Raw genomic sequence first — 23,497 nt, forward strand, 5'->3', positions numbered from 1 at the left:
GTCTCTCTCTCTCTCTCTCTCTCTCTCTCTCTCTCTCTCTCTCTCTCTCTCTCTCTCTCTCTCTCTCTCTCTCTCTCTCTCTCTCTCTCTCTCCTCTCTCTCTCTCTCTCTCTCTCTCTCTCTCTCTCTCTCTCTCTCTCTCTCTCTCTCTCTCTCTCTCTCGATGATTGTGTGTCAGGTGTGTCTGTTCGAGTGGATGAGTTTCAGGTGTGTCTCTTTGAGTGGGTGGATGTGTTTACAGGGAGCGGATTGGTTCCAGCAGGGATGGAGGTGGATCGTATTTCCAGGATAAGAGGACGGTTCCCAAAGCTCCTGCGGTTCTCACTCCTCTTGCCACTGCCAGCAGGACCTCCAGCCGGACTCAACTTATGCAGCCGTCTGTAAATTGTTCTTTTGCTAACAGCCCGTTCTTGGTAGGGGTGGGTAGCATTTTCGTTCGAACCATGTTTTCTCCTGTTTTGTTGGTGAGGAGTTAGGTCAGTATGATGTCTTTTGTTTTCTTTAATTTTGAGTAGGGAAGGTTAGGTTGTTTCGCCTTAGTGTTGTTTTGTGTTTGTTATTTTGCTGTAAGCCCACCCTGAAGCAAATGTGTCAATAAACACGAACGGGCTGTTAATTGTTGTGGCTGGTTCTTGGGAGTGTGGCAAGGAGGGGGGGGGGGGAACTATTGTACCATGTTGCGATTATATTTTCCCCTAGACAGGGTCGTAACAAGAACAGAGTAATGCAGAGCAGAGGTATTAAATATAAAGTAATAATGATAATTAATTTCATTGTTAAGCAGATTGATGTGATAGTGAGCTGCTCCATGAAAAAGAAAAGCCAGGTTTCACATAAGAGTCTACACTATTGGAAAAGGAACTGGTGAAGTTGATGATGTCAGAACTTTGTTCAAATAAGTTGTGAAATAACAATGTTTTTGCAGGCTCAGGCAGGGGGAGCTCAATTTTATTCATACATTTTTATTTTATAAACAAACAACGTGCTCTCCAGCATTATTAATATTTTCTTTAGAGTTAGCTCTTGACTCAGAACAAGCAGTGCATACCAAATGTTAGCTGCTTTTTGAATAGTTTCAGAACTGTTTATCTTCTATCAAGTTGAATGAGGAGGCAAATAAGACAGACTGGAGGCATCATTTGTTTCTGTGCCAAAACAAAGTTGAATGCAGCCAACTCAAAGCTTGAACTGAGGTGATCAAAGCAGTTCTCCACATGCTGTGTCACTTGTGTTTATTAGGTGTACAGTATAAAGGCAGCAGACTAGCAAGTTCTAGACCTCTGTCTTGACCTTCTATGAAAATGTATGGGGAAATGTATAGAGAAACCCAACAGTTCCAACAATGAGCAGCACTTTGGCGACTGTGGAGAGAAAAAACTGCCTTGTTAACTGGAAGGAACCTCTAGCAGAACCAGACTCAAAGTGGGCGGCGAGAGAAGAGGGGGGTGGAAAAGAGTGGAGAGAAGAGAGAGAGATAGTAGGGAGGAGGAGGATTAAGGGAGAGAAAGGAGAGAGAGACCAGGAACACTTGTGTACCATCAGGTTTCAGCTCTGACTAGTTATAATGAAAACAATAAGACTTTAAAGGTGTAATTAAATATACCGGCAACAAATCATAAAATTCATAATTATAATAATAGTTTCAATCCTGCAGCTCTGGAGTCAATGAGTCTCTGTTCACTAAACAGAGGTTGACGGTTTGATGCCGTGTCCCAAAGTGTCCTTTGGCAAGATACTGAACCCCAAACAGTTGCTGATTGACTAACAGCTATGAAACAATCTGCCAAGGAAAGCAGACACAGTGTGGTTTTAATCAGAGCTGCAGTGGCAGACTTACACGCTGATAAGGGGCTGAGATAGAAAGGAGAAAAGTGAAAGAAAGGATGGAGAGAGAAAAATAGAAGGAGAGACATTTTTGTTAAAAGGGCTGGGGAGTGAGGAGTGTATTCTCTCACTTAATCGAATGTAATTCAGCTTGTGTTTGGATGATTTGTCAGTGTGGAAACTCTTAATGCATTTCCATTTCATAAGATTTGTCTCATCGTAATGCTTCCTAAACAGGTAATACATGTTTTATCGGATGACTTGCGAGTTGCTTCTTTCAACCTGTTCCTGTTTAGTGTCTTTTTCCAATACACATAGTCTGATGGTCATTTTAGAAACTTTAGACCACAAGGCATAAGAAGCTCACAACTGAAGCTTAGGAAGAAAAATTAGTTGGGGTCAAGAGGTTTATTGTTAAAATGTTTAATGTTCCAGTGTGTTTCCAGCACTATGAGACATAAGGACACCTTAACTCAAGTCATCATCCAGCAGCAATGACCTGAAGGATAGTTTTCCACTGTTTTCTGGGAGAATACCACAGCATTAGCTGTTTCCCAATGAATACTACATAACTAAGTGCATACGTAAGGCACCAACAAGTTCAGAAATACATCCCTGCTAGTCACTCAAAGTTTTGGTAATTAGGCTTTATCCACTGTTTGTGTTAAACTCAATACTGAGCAATGCCTACCCAAAATATAATTGATCTGTGGACTTGTTAAGTGTCTTAGTTGCTTTAATCCAGTTTCTCGACAATCAATGAAAAATTGACATTCTTTTGTTATCAGAGGACATGAGCCCAAATACAAATGATGAAGCATTTCCTCTGAGAATCCTGATCATCACAGAGAGGTCAGATATCACAGCGAGTTGGTTTGAGGGTATATACACAAGAACGTGCACAGACATTTACAGAAGTGTGAAGTTAATCAGGAGAGAATCAAGTGTTTCCTGAAGTACCACCCACGTATACACACACAGGAAGTAACCTTTGTAACACTACACTCAAAAGTATGAATGTGTTTGTGTGCGCACGCCCGAAAAAGGAAAAGGCTGTTCCTATCCTGAATACACAACCACAGACACAGCACTGTATTTCAATGATCTGAGCTCATAATGTTTCAAAATGTTTTCCAAAGGTCTCCATGTCAGGCACAATGAGTCTCATTCGCTAACTGTTCTTTAGAAGAAATGTCTTCTTAGATCCGACTTTAAAAAGAAGCTCAAATTCACAAAAAATAAGTACTCATCTTTAGTTTTTACTAGTTTTACTGTGTGAACACATGTTCCATGGTTATATAGCTAAGGCTTTAATTAAAATGTTCCATCCAATCGTATATTGTTTTAAAAGCTAACTTTCTGATTCTGAGATGAGAGGTGACCCAGGCGATGCAACTGCACCACACTTTGCGCACTAAACCCTGGTGTAGGGCTCAGTCCCCGTTTTTCTGTTTAAAGCCTAAAGAAAGAAAAAAGCTACAAATTATAACACCTGTCTTAACTTTTTAGGTTAATGTTTTGACATTATTAACTTCTTACATTTTCTTTTCATGTTTTTTGTGAGTTCTGTGTGCCTGGAGTCTTATGCCCTTTAATGGGCATTGAAATTGACCTCCACTAATTAGGAATAACTGGCACACACGTTCATTTTTCAAAGATATGAGAACACTTTCTTGAGAACAAATTTAATAGAACACTTGAGAAGATATGGCTGAATGAGGCCCATTGCGTGTATAATGGATGTATTTTGGTCTAATTACACCATAAACCAATTGGAGTGATATCTCTCATTTCCTTTATAAGCCGGGTGAGTTTACATCTTGTTGGATTATAGGAAGATAACAATGTGTCTGGCCACATCTCATATTAAAAACAATTTACACTTGGATGCTTGGAAGGGCTCAAGTGCTATTGAAACAATGTGCAATGAGAAACTACTACACAAACGTCCCTTTGTGCCAGGTATAACATAGCTAAGTTAGAGTGATGCAATATGAATACATTACGAGTATGAATACTAACTCAGGCAGGGCTCTCCTGATGATGCTGTGAACTTGCTTGTAGACATCCAGTTTGGACAGGCAGCGGCACTGGGTGTGGTTGGCCACACTGATGGTCACTGGCCTTGTGCCCTGTGTTATTGGCACGGTGATCTCAAACAGCTGCGGAAAGAGCAAAAGAGTGAGGAGTCAGAAAGTTACCAGGGGAATCAAGACAAGGTGCAACAATCGTAGTGTCATACACTGGGAAGATTGGCAGCTCACAGGCAAATAACCACCGTTGACAGTGTTAACGACAAGTTATTAATAAGTGATATTTCAATTTCATTGTGAATAAGGCTAAGGTATGAATATGATTGTTACAATTAAAAGTCACTTTAATCACAAAACCTATATAACTTTCTCTGATTATGGATTCAAAATACTCCAATGGAAGAAGCACAATAGCCTCCATGACCTTCCAGGTCCAGGGCGGCCCAACAACCTGAGGAGAATCTCAAATGGCGATCAGCTCTTTGTTGAGGACTGCAGAGATGTGCTCTCTATAATTAAATACTAAAAATAAATCATTGGTTAAAGAGGAGCTGAGGGGGATTATCCCGGAAAAACTGTCAAAAACTATAGATTATCCCCCAAACTATAAGCTCTTTAAGTTGTATCCACAATTACAAAAGTAGAGTGTTAATGTGATTAAGTCGTGTCACAAATCTTCTAACATTATTGTCAGCCTCAGTTTGTAACAAGGATCAAAAGAGTGTAGAAACCTCACAACCTGAGCATCAGGTAAGTAAGACAGGTCCCTGATCATCAAATCTTGTTTCTGTTTAATTATAAATACCATTTTCTTAATACCAATTTTGTCAGAAATTTGTCTGTAACTTGATTTAGGAATTCTATCATCTTTTCTGTTCCTTTTTAATTAAAATGAGTAACGTGATCATTTGGATACATTTTTAACATTTATAAATTCAATATTTTGTAAATTCTTTTGTTTTCAGATGATCACACTTTACCTCATGCCAGTTTTATAATTCACTCTAAGTAAACTACCCTTGTTTCACTCAGAGCATCATCCTGTGCATCTACACATCTGCCACCATACCTGTGTGGCAGCTGCAGCTTAGTGCAATCATGTGGCAGCCCTTCTGCTTCACTCTATACACAGCTGAACAGAAGCTGAACAACAACAGTACAAAATTAGAGTCGGGATAACTACCATTTTTAGCACAGACAGACTCCGAGAGACAACATTACTTTTTTATCAGTATTGATAGCTGAAAGGGTTAAATAAACAGGTAGTGTACAACCATTCTCAGTGTAAAAAGCTATTTTTTTTTTTTTTTTCAATTTCACACTTCATCTCTATTCTAGCTTTCCAAATTTAGGGTGGATGACATCTTCCATCACTTTCCCACCTTAAGTAACATCTTATCATATCACTTGGCAAGAAGGAGATCCTAAAAAAATGGGAAATCCAGGTTACATATCCAAGCTAGAACCTGGGACTCCGAGCAGTCAGTAAGAACTCAAGCCTCTTTGATGTGAGGTGAAACGTCTCCAATAAACTCAACCAAGTCCAGTTGACCTGATTTTTAGCATTCGGATAGAGTTAATGAAGCTTAAGGACCAACTAGTGCTTGATGATTTTGAATGTGATTATTAACAGCTTTACAGGCTATTCACAATGGATACACAATGAAAGCCAACACAGATCATCTACTATGGTTTTCCAGAAATATTAAGTGTATGTGAAGATACGTTTGTTGATTTTTTGGAAAGCAGTGTAACAGCAAGAGGACATAGACTGCCATATTTCATTTTATTTTGTCAAATTTGATAAAATATCATACCTGCAAATCCAGGAGATACAGAGCAACATCTAAAACCCATTGTGTTTCTGTCCTTATGATGAATATATTAAATGATTCAATCATTATTAGGGCCCGAGCACCGAATGGTGAGAGGCCCTATTTATGTTTACACTTGCAGCAGCTCCTGAGAACCTATCTGAATGTTTGGTTATTGTTGTGTTGACTGTCTTCATCAGGACTTGAAAACAATAACAAGGAATGTGAAGGATTACCGCTCCAAGAATAAAATGAGTGTTTCAGAGCTGGGCTTGAATGTTCACGTCGCACTAATGAAGATGTTTACACAAGACTGTTATACAAAAGAGAATGGAAACCTTGAGAGCCACTTCATTCTCTCAATCACAGGGTTGAACAGTCTGAATTAAGTAATGAGTCTCAATGACTCCTATTAAAGAACCTATTCAAGAAGCTTAAACAGCTTAAACTGTCCATCTCCCTCTCATTCTAATGAGGATTCAAATCATTAAAACTGACCTCAGTGTTTGTGACCTTGTGCAGTGTTCGCCATGGTTACCTTACACACACACACACACACACACACACGCAAAGCTCTTAAAGTTCTCAGCGACTACCACTGAGATTAAACTCCACCTGCAAGCATTTCTCAAATTTGTGATGTTTTGGCCTCGAGATTGGCCAAACTCTTCATACAGCTTCCAGCTGCTGACATCCCCAAGATTTAAACAGACCACTTTCCACCGGAGCATGGAACCCTTTCAGAGTGCTCAAGTTTTAACTAAACCCCAATAAACTACAGAAAAGCAGTGCTGTTTTTCTCTGCACATCATCTTTGCAATGGAAAAGAAAAGGGTCATTCTATGAAAGTCAGAAAACTTTATATTTGGATAAACCCCCATAGGCTCCCAGTTTAGCTTTTATTCTATTGAATAAATAAATCTATTAATAGGGGGCATCTGATGATTAATTGTCTAAGATATCTCATCCTGGATCACCACACTGTAAGAAGGACAGACCAATTGAAACAGTCACTATATATATAGTTGGGCCCCTTTGCAAGAATAGCTCTAATAGGTTTAGCATATGTGAGGCATTAAAGGTGACACAGCCAACAACACAATACAGAGGAGCGGAAGAAGGAGCAGGGCAGTGCCACTCAAACATCTGCAGACTGAAAAGTCCTTATGCAGCGAAACATCAGACAGACTTAGTCGCTTAAAGATACTTAAAGTCTGTCAAATAGTAAATTATACAGTTTAGCAGAACTTCTATTACCTGCTAAGTGTTTAAATCTCTTAACTCCTGCCAGCTGTTTCAAGGCCCTGTCAAAGCAAATCAGCATGAAGCTTTGAGAATGACGAAACCAACCACAGAGTGCTGGTAAAAGAAACAGACACATCTGACTCCTCACCTTTCCATATGTCCATTTTAAGAAAAATTATTTTCTGTCACATCCTGGGAGTCATATGAATTCAGCTGAAGTGCAAATTGTCTATCTAAGTTTGCCTGTAATTTGAATGATGTATTACCACTGCCTATGTAAATCTCCAAACCGTGGCCAGTAGTCTGAGATTGGAGCCAAGAACAGCAGTTAGGAAAAACTAGTGGAGAGAAAGAATGTCTTGTGAAACCTAAAAAGACTGGGCACCCACAGCCGTGTCACCACTTCCAGGCGAAAGCCTATCAGCTTCAACTTTGGCCTCCTTTTATCCTGCCTCAACTAAAGCATGGCCTGCTGCTTGAAGTCTTTTGATTTTGTGGCCTAAGAACCAAACACATTTGTCCAATTATCAAAGTACACACTGCAGCTGCCTTTATAGTCATATTTTTGACTATGAAAGGAGAGGAAACCAGCCCCGCAAAAAACATATTTCACAGCCCAGTGTACCAGTCAAGTCCTGAACATCTATATCTGACTCACATTCATTTAGCAATACAATTTCATTTCAATAAAAAAACTTTCCAAATGCAGTCAACACTTATTTATACCATTACCCTACAGCATGTGTTAATATGAACGTTATATCAAATAGCAAATAAGCAGTGACCAGATATACAATTGTAGCGCTGGACTTTATGCCTACATATTCCTGGTGAATAGACACACACACACAACACACACGTAAGTACTTCTACAAGTACTTACTTCAGTAACGTTACAGAGAGCGTGAGAGAGAGATAGAGAATGGGTGTGTTCTGTGTGGGCGTGCACGTGTGCACGTCATCTTTATAAATCATTCATGGTTATGATTATGTGGGTTTCAACGCATTGCTCAACAACCTGCTAAAACAATCTGCTTGAAGCTGGAAAGTCTTACAAGTCATAATGCAAGAGTTGTGTGAGTAATAACATGTCCCAGTGATCACCTTGAATCTGCAATCTGTCAGACCACAATTCGTCACTGATCTGAGTCCGTTTACCAGAAGTAGTGTGTACACGCACAAAAATGCGCAACAACAAAGTATATTTTTCCCCTGTTGTGATATTCCAATTAATACAAGGAAAGTTGCTGCGATCTGACCAATGCGTTATTTAAACACAGAGAAGTATTAGCTTGAGCCTGTATCTAGTTTTTCATGTTGAGTGCATTAATGTCAAGAGTGTTAATCATAACTTTGCTTTGAATTATGAAGGACACACTGTTGACACATAAAACACACACAGGAATACAAGTATATAATGCATTTGCACATGTACTGCAGGTCTCTAAAGACCAGCCACATTCTGGCTACAGGACATAATGACTTCCTGTTCTGATTAAATCAGCTAGAACAAAAGAGCCATCAAACCAGACTACCGTTGCCAGTACACTAAATTAATGTTAAGAGGAAATGAATAAAGCAGCTGAGCTGAAACAATAAGCTATTGCACAGTGTATGAGCTAGTTCATTAATATCAGCTACCTGGAAATGAGCTAACCAGCTCAGAGCATTTAACAACTCTTCAACACAGCTCAGAAACCTCACAACCCCAGAGTAGGAAAGAAGACGGTTCACATGTTTGTCAGTTCCAGGCCAGTTGTGGGCGTACGTGATGTGGCTACAATTTTCACTTATGTTTCTGGAAAGCAGGTATTCCTGTGTAGATATTTCTCTACATGTTGTTGTGTCTCAGGAGGTAGATCTGTTCTCCTCTAAACAGGTTCGATCCCAGTCCCCCCCCCCCCCCCCCCCTTTCTGCATTTTGATGTATCCTTTGGCGAGATACTGAACCCAAATTGTCCCTGATGCTTATGCCAACAGCGTGCAAGTGAAGTAGAGAAAGTACTGCACACAGATAAACATTGTGCATGTGAATGGGTTATTGGCAAAAATTGTAAAGTGCTAAAAGGGTGGTAATCAAGACTCGAATAATGCTATATAAATACAGTCTTTCTACAATTTAACACTAGTTGAAGTAGGTAAAATATTGGCTGCCTGCTCATAAGTCCCAAAAGAAGATGATATCTTTATAGCATTATATCCTCAGCTGCATATGAGGTTTTTTTTCTTGTAAGCCATGTGTGTAAAAAACATTTAGGATGATTTACAGTATAAAACTGTGCTGAATATTTATAATGTAAGTTTCATATAAATTGTTGTTTTTCAATGTCCCCTGAGCAGGCTTACTTTTAGGGAAAAATGTAATTCACATTATTTTAAACATAATTTCTCATTTCAATGCATGTTTAAAAACCCATACATGTATGCTTTTGTTAGGATTATGTTAACTGAAAATTCCTCGTTGTGTTGATATATGATTAAGATGACCTGACTAAAAAAGTAATTTTACTGGCTGATATACTGGGAATCAAGCCAACAAAATTCAAAACGGTGTAAGGTGTACTGCCAAAGTATCACTTTGCTGCTGTTTGCAATTAACTGTACAGTGTATTTTATTGTGTTGGCAGCATTATGTCATTGCATAAAATAGGTTTCACTTTCTGGTTTGCTGCTGTGCTGTTCAAAACATTACCACACATTCACCATGTGGATGAAGTAATCTTTTCCTCTTTAACTTGTTCTGGGTACCTCTCGATAGGATGAAACAAATCGAGGTGCATTAATTGCTCAATCATTGCAAACAAATAATAGAGAACAGAAAATAGTTTTGACTGAATATAAAATGTAAATTTAAAATATTTAATTTCTGTCACTGCTCTAAAAGTAGCCACAGTCAATCATTTTGCATATCCAGTATACGCCATTGAATTATTTAGCCATACTAGCAAAGGAGCCCTAGACATAACAAGCTTTCAGTCAGCCGCTCCGGTCCAGAATGAAATATTTCAACAGCTGTCAGAGAAAGGTACAATCATGTCTCCACATGATGAATTGTAATTACTTTGGTGATCCTGTGATTTAGCATCAGTATATTTTTACTACAGCTGGTGATAGATACACACAAAAGTTTGAACAAATCAACAACATTATGACCACCCCTCCTGAATCTTGGAATTTGGGCACGGTTGCCACGAAAATAGTATCAACCCAGAAAAGCATGGACTTATCAGGACCACTAAAGGTACCTGTAGCAGACCACCTGCACCATATAGCCTGGTCATGAATGACCACTGGTGAATGTCAACTAGAGACTTGGGGTTAAATATCATATATTCTGTTTTGTAGAAAATAGCATGGGCAATATTAGACATTCTTGATGGTTTTTTAACATATGATTCTCAACACTCGATGCAGTCCCTTAATTGCTGAGAGAGGGACACCTTGGATTGTCTTTCCTGTGGGGCTGATTCCATAAGGACTTGATAAAGAGTAGCATCAGGAATGTCCCATCCATGTCAGACTAAGGCATCTGCTTTGCGGAGCCCCTTGCCATTGCTTCCTTCTGTGAAGTTCCAAGTTGTTTTTTAGAAATCCTTGTGATGAGATTCAGAGACAATCACTGAGAATTGGACTTTCTGCTTATATCGTACTATGGTGAGAGTGTTTCCTCTTTATTATCTCCAAGAGGGTCAAGATGACCCTAGTATGACCCCTCCCACCTTTAGAGTTTAAAGTTCCCTGAGGTAATGTATGAGCTGTATTGAATCACACACTGTCTTTACCAAACACCATGGGGTCAGAGTAACCTCATCATTGAGTGGTAATGTGGTTCAGGAGTATGTTGGGCATCTGCATTCCCTGCTGCCAAAATCTCAGAGCATCAGACTGAGCACTGCATGTGACATGGCATTGCAAACAGTCGTCAGCCATTTGATCAACTTCTTACAAAAAACACGAAAGACCATGTTTGTGTGTCAGCCATAATTTACATTATCAGGACACACTCGATAAATTTCCACTGCTATGCGGATGACACCCAGTTATATTTGTCAATAAAACCTGAACAAAGTAATCAATTAACTAAACTTCGAACATGTCTCAAGGACATAAAAACCTGGATGACCCGCAATTTTCTCTTATTAAACTCAGACAAAACAGAGGTTATAATACTTGGCCCCAAACACCTTAGAGATGCATTATCTAATGATATAGCTGCGCTAGACGACATTGCCCTTGCTTCCAATGAAACAGTCAGGAACTTGGGAGTGATCTTCGATCCTGATTTATCCTTTAATAGTCACTTAAAACAAATTTCTAGGACCGCTTTTTTCCACTTGCGTAATATTTCAAAAATTAGACATGTCCTTTCACAAAAAGATGCAGAAAAACTAGTCCACGCCTTTGTTACATCGAGACTGGACTATTGTAATTCATTATTATCAGGCTCCAGCAGGAAGTCGTTAAAGACTCTACAGCTTGTCCAAAATGCTGCAGCACGTGACCTGACGAGAACAAAGAGAAGAGAGCACATTTCTCCAATATTAGCATCGCTACACTGGCTTCCAGTTAAATCTAGAATAGAATTTAAAATTCTCCTCCTCACCTTCAAGGCCCTTAATAATATAGCGCCTTTATACCTTAAAGAGCTGTTAATACCTTATAAACCCACTAGAGCACTCCGCTCCCAGAATTCAAGCCTACTTGTCGTCCCTAAATTCTCCAAAAGTAGAGTAGGAGCCAGAGCTTTTAGCCATCAAGCCCCTCGGCTGTGGAATAATCTACCACTTTCAGTTCGGGAGGCAGTCACCATCTGTTCGTTTAAAAGTAGGCTCAAAACCTTTCTTTTTGATAAAGCTTATAGTTAGAGCTAATTAGTGCGCTCTAACACATGACACACGGAGCTTCTCTTTCCAGCTTCTCCTTCCTCTTCTCCATCCCTATCCCCCTTCCCCGGAATCCCTTTGCTTTATCACCCGCAGATCCAGGGCCTCTGTGGCCGCACCATGGATTACGGTTTGTGGATCGCGCACCGGGGGTCGCGGTGTTGGATCCAGTGTGGCGGATTCTGAGTCATGTGGGCTGATCGTGGTGCTGGTGGCGGACCCTGTGTCGCGTTGGCATTGGGCACGGGCGGTGGACCAGGACCGCAGTGGTGGCTTGTGATGGGTCCTCCTGGTGGGCGGCGGTGGACGGTGACTGAGGACTGAAGTGGCGTCTGGTCTGGATGGTGGATCGTGGTCTAGATGGTTGCTGAGCATGGACTGTGCTTCATCAATGCTGCTAGAGACTTTGATTATTGATGATGTTCTCCTGCACGTGGCATCTATTGCACTTCTGTCCGTCCTGGGAGAGGGATCCCTCACATGTGGCTCTCTCTGAGGTTTCTACATATTTTTACCCTGTTAAAAGGGTTTTTTGTAGTTTTTCCTTACTCTTGCTGAGGGTTAAGGACAGAGGATGTCACACCCTGTTAAAGCCCTATGAGATGAATTGTAATTTGTGAATATGGGCTATACAAATAAAATTTGATTGATTGATTGATTGATAATTTAACATGTAACTGTGTTGTGAAATTGTGCTGTATAAATAAAGTATAACATGCTAAATATGGCGACGCCTGCGAGCTAGTTCTGGCAGGCAACTCGAGCTGCGCTGCGCCAATCACGTGACATACATCACGTGACATACATCATGTGACATACCTCAATCTCCACAACCAGCTATAATACACACCCACCTTATCAGGTGGTCTATTTAACCAGAGAGACATTTCCCATCAGCCCCTCTTTCTCGCACTGCTGCTGCAGTATTGCTACCTGTTGCTTCAGTCCCTCCACCACCCCAGCATCCACCTGTAGGCCCAGCATCCACCTGTAGGCTCCAACGGGGGGTTACAAGTATTTGCTCATCACTCCCATCATTCCTGTGTAATCATATAGGGGAGTGATTAAGTTGGAGCCTAGACGCCAAACACTAAATCTGTTGTAATAAATATATTACATGATCAAACGTGAGTTGTCTGACAGAAATGAGTAAAATAAGGGTTATTATTTGTTGAAGATTTTAATGAGTCTAACACAAGATGTATATCTATCCTGCTTGTTTAGATGTATAGCCTAAAAGGTTCTGTGTCCGCACAAGATGAAGGACCTGACATCTATACTCACCTACAAACGTAACATAAAGTTTCTACAAAAAGCTGTTTTCCAGCTTTGAATGAGAAGCCAAACATCTTCTGACACATTGACTGGAAACGTTATCTTCCTATTTGTCTCCATTTCTGAATATACCACTTTTCTTTAGTCTCAAGAGATCATCAACCATACCATAGTGGGCTCTCAGGATTTATCATTGTCATTGTTACATTGTTTTAGTTTTTTCCTCTTTCTTTTTTTCTCCTTTGCCTATTGCTCTAATGCAATCTCACACTTTAATCTTAGGATGCAATAACTCCACTAAATAAGCACCGTGGCATATTTGCACTATTGCACAAAATTGCACTACTGTTCTTTCTTTCTTCAGCTGTATATATATATTTAGATATATATATTTTATTTCATATTTTAAGTTTTGATATTCTATTTTACACTATTTTTTATTTTTTTGAATTCTTGAGCATTGTTAGAAGAGAGCCTGGGACTCGAGCATTTCATTGCCAGCGACTGCTTAATTGTTATCTCTGTGCATTTGATAATAAAACTCTTGAAGCTTGAATCTTTTAGAGCAATTAAAGCAAGCATGGCATAATCATTTCTCAGCAGTGATTTATCACAGATTTCTACTCACGATCACTTAAGTCACCAGGCAAATGACAGACACCAAGAAACAGATCATCTCAGAAAGCTTTCACAGGGACTCTTGCAACTTTGTTACTGACAATCTGCGTATACATATGCAAGTCAGCCTTTTCAATTTTTTTTTTAGAGCCCATATTCACAAATCACAATTCGTCTCATAGGGCTTTAACATGGTGTTACATCCTCTGTCCTTAACCCTCGACAAGAGTAAGGAAAAACTACAAAAAAACTTTTAACAGGGTAAAAATACGTTGAAACCTCAGAGAGCCAAATGTGAGGGATCCCTCTCCCAGGATGGACAGAACTACACCTTAATGATTTTACCAGTACCGTGTGTTATCCCTGAGGTCCTGATTGTTTTTGGTGGTTGTTTGTTGGGTATATTGGAGCAGGCTGGGATGGCAATGACAAAACAAACATTTGTGGGAATTCAACACATTTCAACTTAAGCTTTGTTTTTTTCGGGAAAATGCATACTTCTAAAAAGCTGTTATTTATTCATAATTCATGGACAAAAAATGTTGATTCTTTAGAGGAAATGCAACAGGGGAATTCAAAGTCCAACCACCACCTCCTGCTTTCTTGTTTGAATATCAGCTTCAACATGTTGGTTTACTGGAGAAAGCAGCTTATGACCTGGTAACTTAACCGTGTAAACACTAGCACCAATAGGATAAGTCTTTTTACAAATGACCTGATTGGTCTAGTGTGAAATATCAACACAACTAAATTCATTCATTCATTTCATAAATAAACTGCTTCCCAATCTGTTATAGGTCTGTCTCTGTTTGTTCAATCTACTGTTGGAATATTGTTAACAAAACTAATACTGAATCTGTATAATGATAGGTTCCGATTCAAATCTCTTTTGCCTAATAATGTAGCATTGCTACTAAGCAGAAATGTTGTATTGACTATTGAGTTCTTATGAGTTTGAACATCAACATTCCAGCAGTCACAAATATACTAGAGATGATGGTTAGGTTAAATACAATCATGGTCATTTTAATATGCTGAGTAATCACTAAGCTCTGTTCAAATGACCTATTTTACTACCAATATCAGCAACAATAGAAGTAAGTATGTAAAAATAACACTTTCAGTTAGAAATTACCCCACCACTAATGTGGGGAACAGTGGCTCTGTCATTCATTCAAATGTAAATATGTAATTATCTGGGGCACCGCATTCTAAATTAGAGTTTGAAAGAGGAAATCAAATAAATGAAACATACAAAAAACTTACGACGCATGAATTAGACCATTGCAGATCGAAAACATATCGAAGAATCTCCAAATACAGATGAATATTAAAGAGTTTGTGCTCACAGTTTTGCTGAGGTGACCAGTGGAGATATTCCTGCATTGTTTGTCCTCAGAGTGGCAGCATCCTCCACATCTGTAGACGGACACACAGGGTGGTTTATAGAAGATGTTGGTGGGAGCTCCAAACTCCCTGCCCACGTCGATACACACTTCCCTGGGCATGCATTGAGTCTTCCTCCATTCTGATTCTATACCTGCACACACATACAGAGTCACCACCTCTACAGCAATGCAATAGGTCATTTCTTTCTATGCACATGAACAGCAATGCACAATAGCTGAAAAACACAAAATAGGCATAAATAAACACAAAGGTCAATGTTGCAAACCAAGAACTGTGGTCAAGAAATATTTAAAATTGTTTGCTATAAGTGAATTTAAGAGATTGTGCTGCAATGTCATTTCTTACCCTGTGATCTACTCAGGGTAAGAAATAATATTAAAGCCCAGTCAAGGCATCAATGTTAATTAGGTATTTTCATTGACACAAACTAATACAAAAAACTGGGTCCAGACAATGTAAAAGCCATTCATATACAATACAAACCCAATTGTAGTAAAATACAAAAAGTAATAAAGTAATACAGTCATCAATACAGAATCAACATTCATCAAAAAGCCTACTGGCACTTTGATGTCGCAAGAAAAGTATGTAACAAAACTGAGGTTCTTTTATTCATGTCGACACAGAGTGAACTCATGTCTGTAGAGTCGTGTCCATATTTCTAAGAGATATCCTGTATGTGAGGGAATAATAATCAATCAATCAAATTGTATTTGTATAGCCCATATTCTCAAATCATAATTTGTCTCATAGGGCTTTAACAAGGTGTGACATCCTCTGCCCTTAACCCTCAACAAAAGTAAGGAAAAACTACAAAATAAAACTTTGAACAGGGTAAAAAGAACTTAGAAACCTCAGAGAGAGCCACATGTGAGGGATCCCTTTCCCAGGACAGACAGAAGTAAAATTGTTGTCAAGTGTAAAGAAGAACCTCAGAAAGATAAGGGTATTTGCAGCATTGATTAGAATAAACATTTTGTAGCACGGCTCTACCTTCCCATTTCCACTGAGAAGACCACCTGAGCCGTGTAAAAGTCAAATTGTGAACCCATATTTTCTCAACACACTGTTTGCAGAACATATAATCACACTTGTGCAGAGTTAAATTTAGCTATCAGAATTCAGGCCAAGGGTCACCTCTTCTTTTTTGCTGTACTTTACTTTCCCCTGCAGTTTCAGATGAAACTCATACACAAAGCTCTCATGAGGGTGGCTGGGTTTCACAAGGCTTCATCCTCATTGGTCAGCAACAAAGTGTCAGCGAGAGAATATACATGTTTGTTGAATAGACATTATCTGTCACTGGTTTTTAAGTTAACAGCTACTGTTAAGATGTAGAAATATGCATCAACCTATGCGTTCCCAGTCTGACATTCTTATTGTCTCTTTTGGTAGGTTATATTCAAAAGAACTCAGTATCTATCAAAATATATCAATAGACATTTATTCACTTCACCATATTAGGTTGGAAGTGGAACATTATTAACCTCTTCAGTAACACTTTGAGTTTAAATTGTGATCTGACTAGTCAGTCAGCTTCTACGCAGCAGTTTTCTTCAGCTTGTTAATGGAGCCACTGGGGCCCATAGCTTAAAGAGCTCTGTCAATAGTAAAGTTGGTGTTTTCAAGGGTTTGATGACCCAGCACTCATTTTCTGTTTTTTTTTAAGGCCACACAAGAAAAATACATGCATACAAAAGTTGATGCAATGACTACAAATGTGTTATCAACATAGCTTATTTTACATTAAGGGTGTTGGTTACTCCTTGTGACAACTTCAACCCAATGCCTGTCGTTATTATTTGAAGGAATGATTGCAAATGGGCATCTGCCAGCCTGGATATAAGTTTGGATTTGTTGATGGCCATGGCAGAGAAGGTGTTCAAACAAAGTGGCCAAGCATGTTGCCTTAGTCCACGTTAAACTCATGGAGAAAGTTCTTGTAGAAAGTCCTGCAGGTTGATGAGCTCAACTGCACTTCTGTGGCTTGTTATTCAGGTACATAATTGGAAGGATCTTGGAAGAGTTAAAAAGACTCCTTGTGGTATGTCAATCTGTAGTAGAACTCATGTAAATTCTCCAACATTTTGTGATTTTTGTCTTAGGGTAGCTGATGTAAAACTTCATGTTTGTGTAAGAGAGCCTTGTAGCTGGTTAAATGGGGAAATGGTTTCAACTCCGTCACCCTGCAGCAGTGTCAGGTTTCTTTGAAAAGCCTTGAAGCTGTCAAACAATGTGGTAATGAGCTTTGCTTGGCCCTGTAGTTTTAAGTTGAGCTCAAAGAGAGAAGTGTCAGGTCAGGTCAACAATGGGGGTTAGTTCACAGAGCCATTTGATGTCACTTAACTGCTGCAGATCCTTTCCATTTCACTGCACGAACGCTGCAATTTCTTTCGTCACGTTAAGAGAAAATGCTGTGTGGCATGTTGGCTCAGCCTGTCAGTGAATATAAGATGTCACCCAATTCAACCGCGGATTGCTTAGAAATGTTTTCTTCTGGTAGTGATTCAGACCTCTTGCCTTAATAAGATAGTATTTACAACAGTCATTACATGTTCCACTTCAATATACACAGTGTCCTTTGACCAACTCAAGTCTTTAAACTTTTTGTTCAATACACCCTAGGTCAGGGCTCTTCAATTAGTTTGGAGCTAGGGCTGGTTCTTGAAACTGAGGCAAAGTCAGGGGCAGGAGGATATGAGTGATCACAGTGATTACAACAACATACTGAAGGAGTCAATATATTTTATTTTGTAAAAGCTTTACAACATATGCCCAAGAGGACATATAGGCCCAAGGATTCAAAAATCAAACCAGGTGAGCAATAACCAAGCCATATTAACAGACAATTGGAGAAATGTAATTAACTAACAAAAACATGCACTTCATTGTACGTAGCTGTACCAACACAACTTTACTGGTCATTATCCTCAATACTTAAGATTAAGCTGATTTGAGTGACAGGCAGAATCAAATGTATCTCCACCAACAACGTGCATTGTATGGAACTGAATAGAATTGCAACAACTTAAAAGTGCATGGTAGTCTATCAAGGAAATGTGTTTTAAAATGAATCACTCAGTTCAGGTGAACTGTATCAGTTGTTTAGAATTTACTAAGTGTACCAACAAATACAAAATAAAACTGCATAGAAGGCCTCTGAATTGCAACATGACAATGCATGACAATAAATGAGGTGAATAACTTCATAATTAAATCATACTGTTACAAAAATGAACCTTAATTGCTTGCTTGACTAACATGCCTATTAACTTGCATGTAATTTGCCTACATTTGCCATTAAAAAATTCAACCGATGTCACTAGAAGGGCTCCGTATGTGGCAGATAAATATGACAAAATATAATGATATACGACTAGCATAAAAACTGGAGTATTTTCTAAATATAATAATAATAATTGTGAAACTGATGTGTTTTCTTATGCAACTTTATTAGCAGCGTCCTTGTAACATTGCATCAACAACACAACAGTGAATAACAATGATTTAATCACAAATAAAAAACAACTATAAAGTGCATGAAAAATATAACTAACCACAACGCTGAATCAGTGGAAGTCCTGAGCCTGTTTCTCTGCAACAAGGCAGTCCCATCTAGGGCTAATAGTGACAATAACACCCAAAGTGTGTTGCTGATGTCCAGTCTACAGTGGCGGTTTTGCGTGAGAAGGGGGACTCCCAAATGGAATGGACAAGTGGGGGACGGGGGATCCACTGTATAGAGCAGTGGTTCTCAAACTGTGTTGCACGCCCCACGAGGCATAAACTAATATTATAGACGAACCAATGTTTTAACGTCCGCATCTCTTTAATGGCAGAGCAGTAAACAAATCGCTCTTTCGCCGTAGCCGGCAACCAGAGGATCTGAAGCCGCGGGCGGTTCTTCAGCTCCTCTGCAACGGATCCCTGAACAGTGTTGTGCCTGTCGCGCATATTTTATATATACTTCAAATTAAAAACCATGGCCCGGGGCGCAAATCCATGTAGAATCGCAACTGCCAGTCTACTCCGTAATTTCGTTTTGGTTGCGTAACAGCAGAAAACTCCGCTGCGCACATATATGATGTCGGAAATGGCAACTGAGTTGTTAGTGCTCTTGTGGCGATCTCAGGGTATTCTGCCGTGACTTTAATCCAGAGAACACCAGTAGAGTTGTTTTCTCGAACATACTTTTAAGGCCGCCAACATTTGCGATCTCCAGCAGCTGATCTTCTCCTCGCACAGACATGCTGGATTCACCTGGTTTGTTGAGAAATGGGTCCGACAAATACCGTCTGGGTTTGTGTTCAGCAAAAACGTGACCGAGACAAGCGTCTTGACATGCGTAAAGCATGAGTCATAACGGAGAGGATCCGGTCATTTTTTTTAAATAAAACACCGTTCAGAACCAGATTATAAATAAAACGGAAATAATGTAGTTGTTTATTCTTTCTGGGTAGCCTGGTAACAAATGACCCACGGCCCGGTTCAAAATAAAGCATCTTCTACAGTAAAGCATCATCTACAGTAAAGTGCAGAACATCGCTGAGTTGTTGACATTCCTTGGACACCAAAGACAATGAAATGCCAGTTGCCAGGCAGCCAGCGGCTTTACCTGACAGATGCTTGGAGGCACTGTCAGACATCCACTAGGTGTAAAATATTGATGATGGAAATAAAATATATTGATGATGGAAATAAAATACATGTATTTTACAACATTTTCAGGGGCCACATGGACTGTTTGTCATATGTGATTAATGTTCCATTTTGTATAGATTAAGTCATCAAAGGGCATTCCTAGTAGGATAACGGCTAAGCAGGGTGTGGTCTTTGAGCCACTGGATCCATCCAACCTTCAGAACAGAGTGAGTCAATAAAGATTGAGATTACACCAGTAATCACCAGTAGTGTGAGTTAATGTAAATGTTATCAACATTGTGAATGTTATTTACATTCTGTCCAAACTTCTGCTGCTTAACATACCTGCATTTACAAAGAAACATTATAGGAACATCTAGTTCAAGTAGTGGTGATTAGGTTCTGGTCTCCTCACCACATTTGCTAGAGTAGTTGCATCCTGTCAGAAATAGAAATAGGTAAAAAAAAAAAAAAAAAAATAAAATATATATATATATATATATATATATATTCTGTACGCTACTTGATATAGGGTCCTAGTGCAAGAAATATTGCTATGGGGTATCAGGTATAGTTTTGAGTTTCCCTATGTATTTCAAAACCCATTCAAGGCATTCTTGACATATAACATTAAAAATTACATTTACACAAGTTAATGTTGCTGCCAAATTTGAAGGAATTCTCTCCAGACCAAATTGTGTTTGTGAGGTCAAAGTGGCATTCACCTTTGACCACCAAACTCTGTTAAGGTATTCCTTAAGTCCAAGTAAATGTTTAGGCAAGATGTAATGAGTTCCTCTTCTGGCATTCCTGATATATCGTATTAACAAAACTGTAAGGTCATGTGACATTGACCTTTTGACCATCATTAGTTGATTTTTGCATACAAGTGAATGTTTGCTCCAAATATGAAGACATTCCCTCACACTATAACATTCAAGTCAAACATAATTTGTGAGGCAACAGTGAGTTAATCCTTGAGTCCAAGCGAAAGTTTGTGCCAAATTTGAAAGGATTCCTTAAAGGCGTTCCAATCACCTATTTCCTTCACAAGGCAAACATATTCTATGAGGTCACAGTGACCTTGACGATTTGTCTTTGACTACCAACATTTCTCTAAGTCCATGTTAAATGTGATGAAAAATTCCCTCAAGGCATTTTTGAGAAATACGATTCCAAGATGTGGGATAGACGAACGGACGGGGAAACTGGTGGATGAATTTAATTTGTTAATTTGTTAACACTACATCTGGGAATCTGAGAATCTGAGAGCTGACTTGCTCACAGAAGCAGCATGAACTTAAGGAGAAGAGGTAAAACTGGAGCAAATTAATTCTGTACAAACAACAAGATATCGAGGTGCAAGTGGACAGATAGAGCACAGGCAGCAGCTATTTGAATGTGATCGCAGGTTGTAAGTGAAATATGAATGTGAAATCATTAAGTCCTGCTATCAAACTGATTCTCCATGCTCTATAATAAAGAGAGGGAAAGAAAAAAAATACGTTCAGAAATGGAAGTTACTCAGATCCTAATGCTTACTTTCAACACATCGACTTCAAGAACTCTCTTATAGCTAATATGTTAAACCTAAAATAAAATGTGGCATAGAAGTACAGATAAAGCATTTTTTTCATTTTTTTTTTCATTAAAGGGCATTGATGATGCTAATTTACAGTTCCATATCTTTACTTCCGTTTGTGGGTTTGGCTCCCAAAAGAAAATTGTTCATCTTAATTACCTTGTTAACCCTTAGTTTGGACTTACCAAAACATGCATTTTTAGCTCATTGTAACAGATCCACCCTTTTCTAACTGGCGGAACACTCAGAAGTCTGCAGAAGGCCTTTAATTATGCTTACCCCATTTCTGTATATATTATGATTAATATTTAATATGAACATCTAATATTGTAACATTATACTCAAGATAATTAAGGAAAAGCCTTAATTGTGTATCTCGGTCCCTCATTATTATTTGATGAGATGTGGAAAATACAGCTGCTAGGATGTAAGAATATTTGAGACTTGTCTGACAGATGTGACATTTTTACCTGATAAAAAAGTGAACTGATAGCTGACATCTCTGCTCATCAGCCAACAGGTTGCAAAAAATTAAGTTTAATTCTTTATAAAAGAATAAAATCTACTGTTTAATTAATTATTACATAAATGCCCACCAGTCACCAGTACACCAAAAGAAGAGTAGAGCTTATACTGTTTTGTCTCTATTGCTCAAATGAGCTTTCACTTTAGACAAATAGGAGCAGCTTGACACAGATGGTTAGGGTGGTGATCATATGCAGCTTAGCCTGGTCATCCTACACCTGAGCTTGCAGAGATGAAGCAACACAGGGTAAACTGCTTCATCTCTGCAAATATGTTTGTCTTTCTTGATTGCACTCCTGACTTCACCGTATCTGAAGTGTTTGAAGTGCTTCAAATATCATTGCTGATTATAGGATTATCACTTATATCTACCCTTATGACAAAGTATGTGTGTGTGTGTGTGTAAGTGCATCTGTGGTCCTCACAAACGGCTGTTTGGAGGTGAGGACCTGGTTTCGGGATTAAGTGAGTTAAAATTAGGTTTCGGTTAGGATAAAGGTTGTGTGTGTGCGTGCGTGTCTGTGTGTGTGAGAGACAAAGAGAAAGAGAGAGCGGACCCCTATCCAGAGGATAATATCTGGATAGGGGTCTGCAGCCTCTGGTGCGGTTTCCCCCCTCTGGTAGGCCCTCAGGAGCTCCTTTTCATGTATAGAGAGCCTCTGGGTCCAGAGCTCCAGGATCCTCTGGGCCATCCGGGTAGACTGCAGCCCCAGCAGGGAGCCCAGGGCCTGGGTGTTGTTGAGTGCCGGCCCCACTGCATCCACCAGCTGCTGTAAGGTCACTGTTCCAGACCGGGTCAGCGCCGCCATTAGGTCGGGTGTTGTTTTGCCGCTGACGTCCAGTCTGGCTCCGTTCACAAGTGGTTCTCTCAACAACCAGTACAGAGAGTCTGCTTTTTGGCACCTTTTTTTTGTTAAAAAGGGCCCATGATTTAAAAACACCTTGATAAAAAGGATAAAAACCCACTTAGTTTTAATAATTTAGAATCTGTTAAAAACAGAGCATCATCCAACCCCAGGTTATTGGCACACCTAAGCATGCTGCTGGCAACATCTCTCCACACCAGATCTGCTGGACCTGTTAGATATTTTTTAATGAATTGGAGTCTAAAAGTTGCAGTCCGGCTGGCCAGGTGGACAAGGCCTTGTCCCCCCTCCTCCCTAGCTAAAAACAGCACCCCCTGTGGCACCCAGTGTAGACCCCGCCAAAAAAAATCCACCATTTTCTTTTGTAAAGTGGAAAGCAGGCCAGGGAGGGGGTTCCACACACATTAGGTGGTGCCACAGTTGGGATGCCACAAGATTGTTTAAAACCAGTACTCTCCCTCTTAGAGACATTTTTGGGAGCAGCCATTTCCATTTTAACAGTTTGTTTTCTATTTTTTCTGTTACGTTCTCCCAGTTCTTCTTACGTATATCATCGTTTCCTAAAAACACCCCGAGGTACTTTATGCCCTCCCTCTTCCATTTCAGGTTTTGGGGGAGAACTGGGAGACCTCCAGGCCACTCCCCGACCGCGAGGGCTTCGCTTTTTTTCCAGTTGAACCTCGCGGCCGATGCCACGCTAAAATCATTTAAGATTTTGGCTAAAACATCTACATCCGTCTGGTCTTTAATAAAAACAATAAGATCGTCGGCGTAAGCCGAT

At 39.5% G+C, this 23,497-nt stretch overlaps 1 protein-coding gene across 2 annotated transcripts in view; it reads right to left on the reverse strand.

Annotated features, from left to right (window-relative positions):
- vegfc (vascular endothelial growth factor c) overlaps positions 1-23,497 on the reverse strand; it is a 70,312-nt gene that overhangs the window by 11,366 nt on the left and 35,449 nt on the right. For both annotated transcript variants that reach the window (XM_062388952.1, XM_062388953.1), the window contains exons 3-4: positions 15,042-15,232; positions 3,847-3,986 (exon numbers count right to left, since the gene is read on the reverse strand). In XM_062388952.1, coding sequence (XP_062244936.1) covers positions 3,847-3,986; positions 15,042-15,232 — 331 coding nt within the window. The remainder of the gene's footprint in view (positions 1-3,846; positions 3,987-15,041; positions 15,233-23,497) is intronic.

Source organism: Platichthys flesus, chromosome 5 (assembly GCF_949316205.1).
Source record: "Platichthys flesus chromosome 5, fPlaFle2.1, whole genome shotgun sequence".
NCBI lineage: Eukaryota > Metazoa > Chordata > Actinopteri > Pleuronectiformes > Pleuronectidae > Platichthys > Platichthys flesus.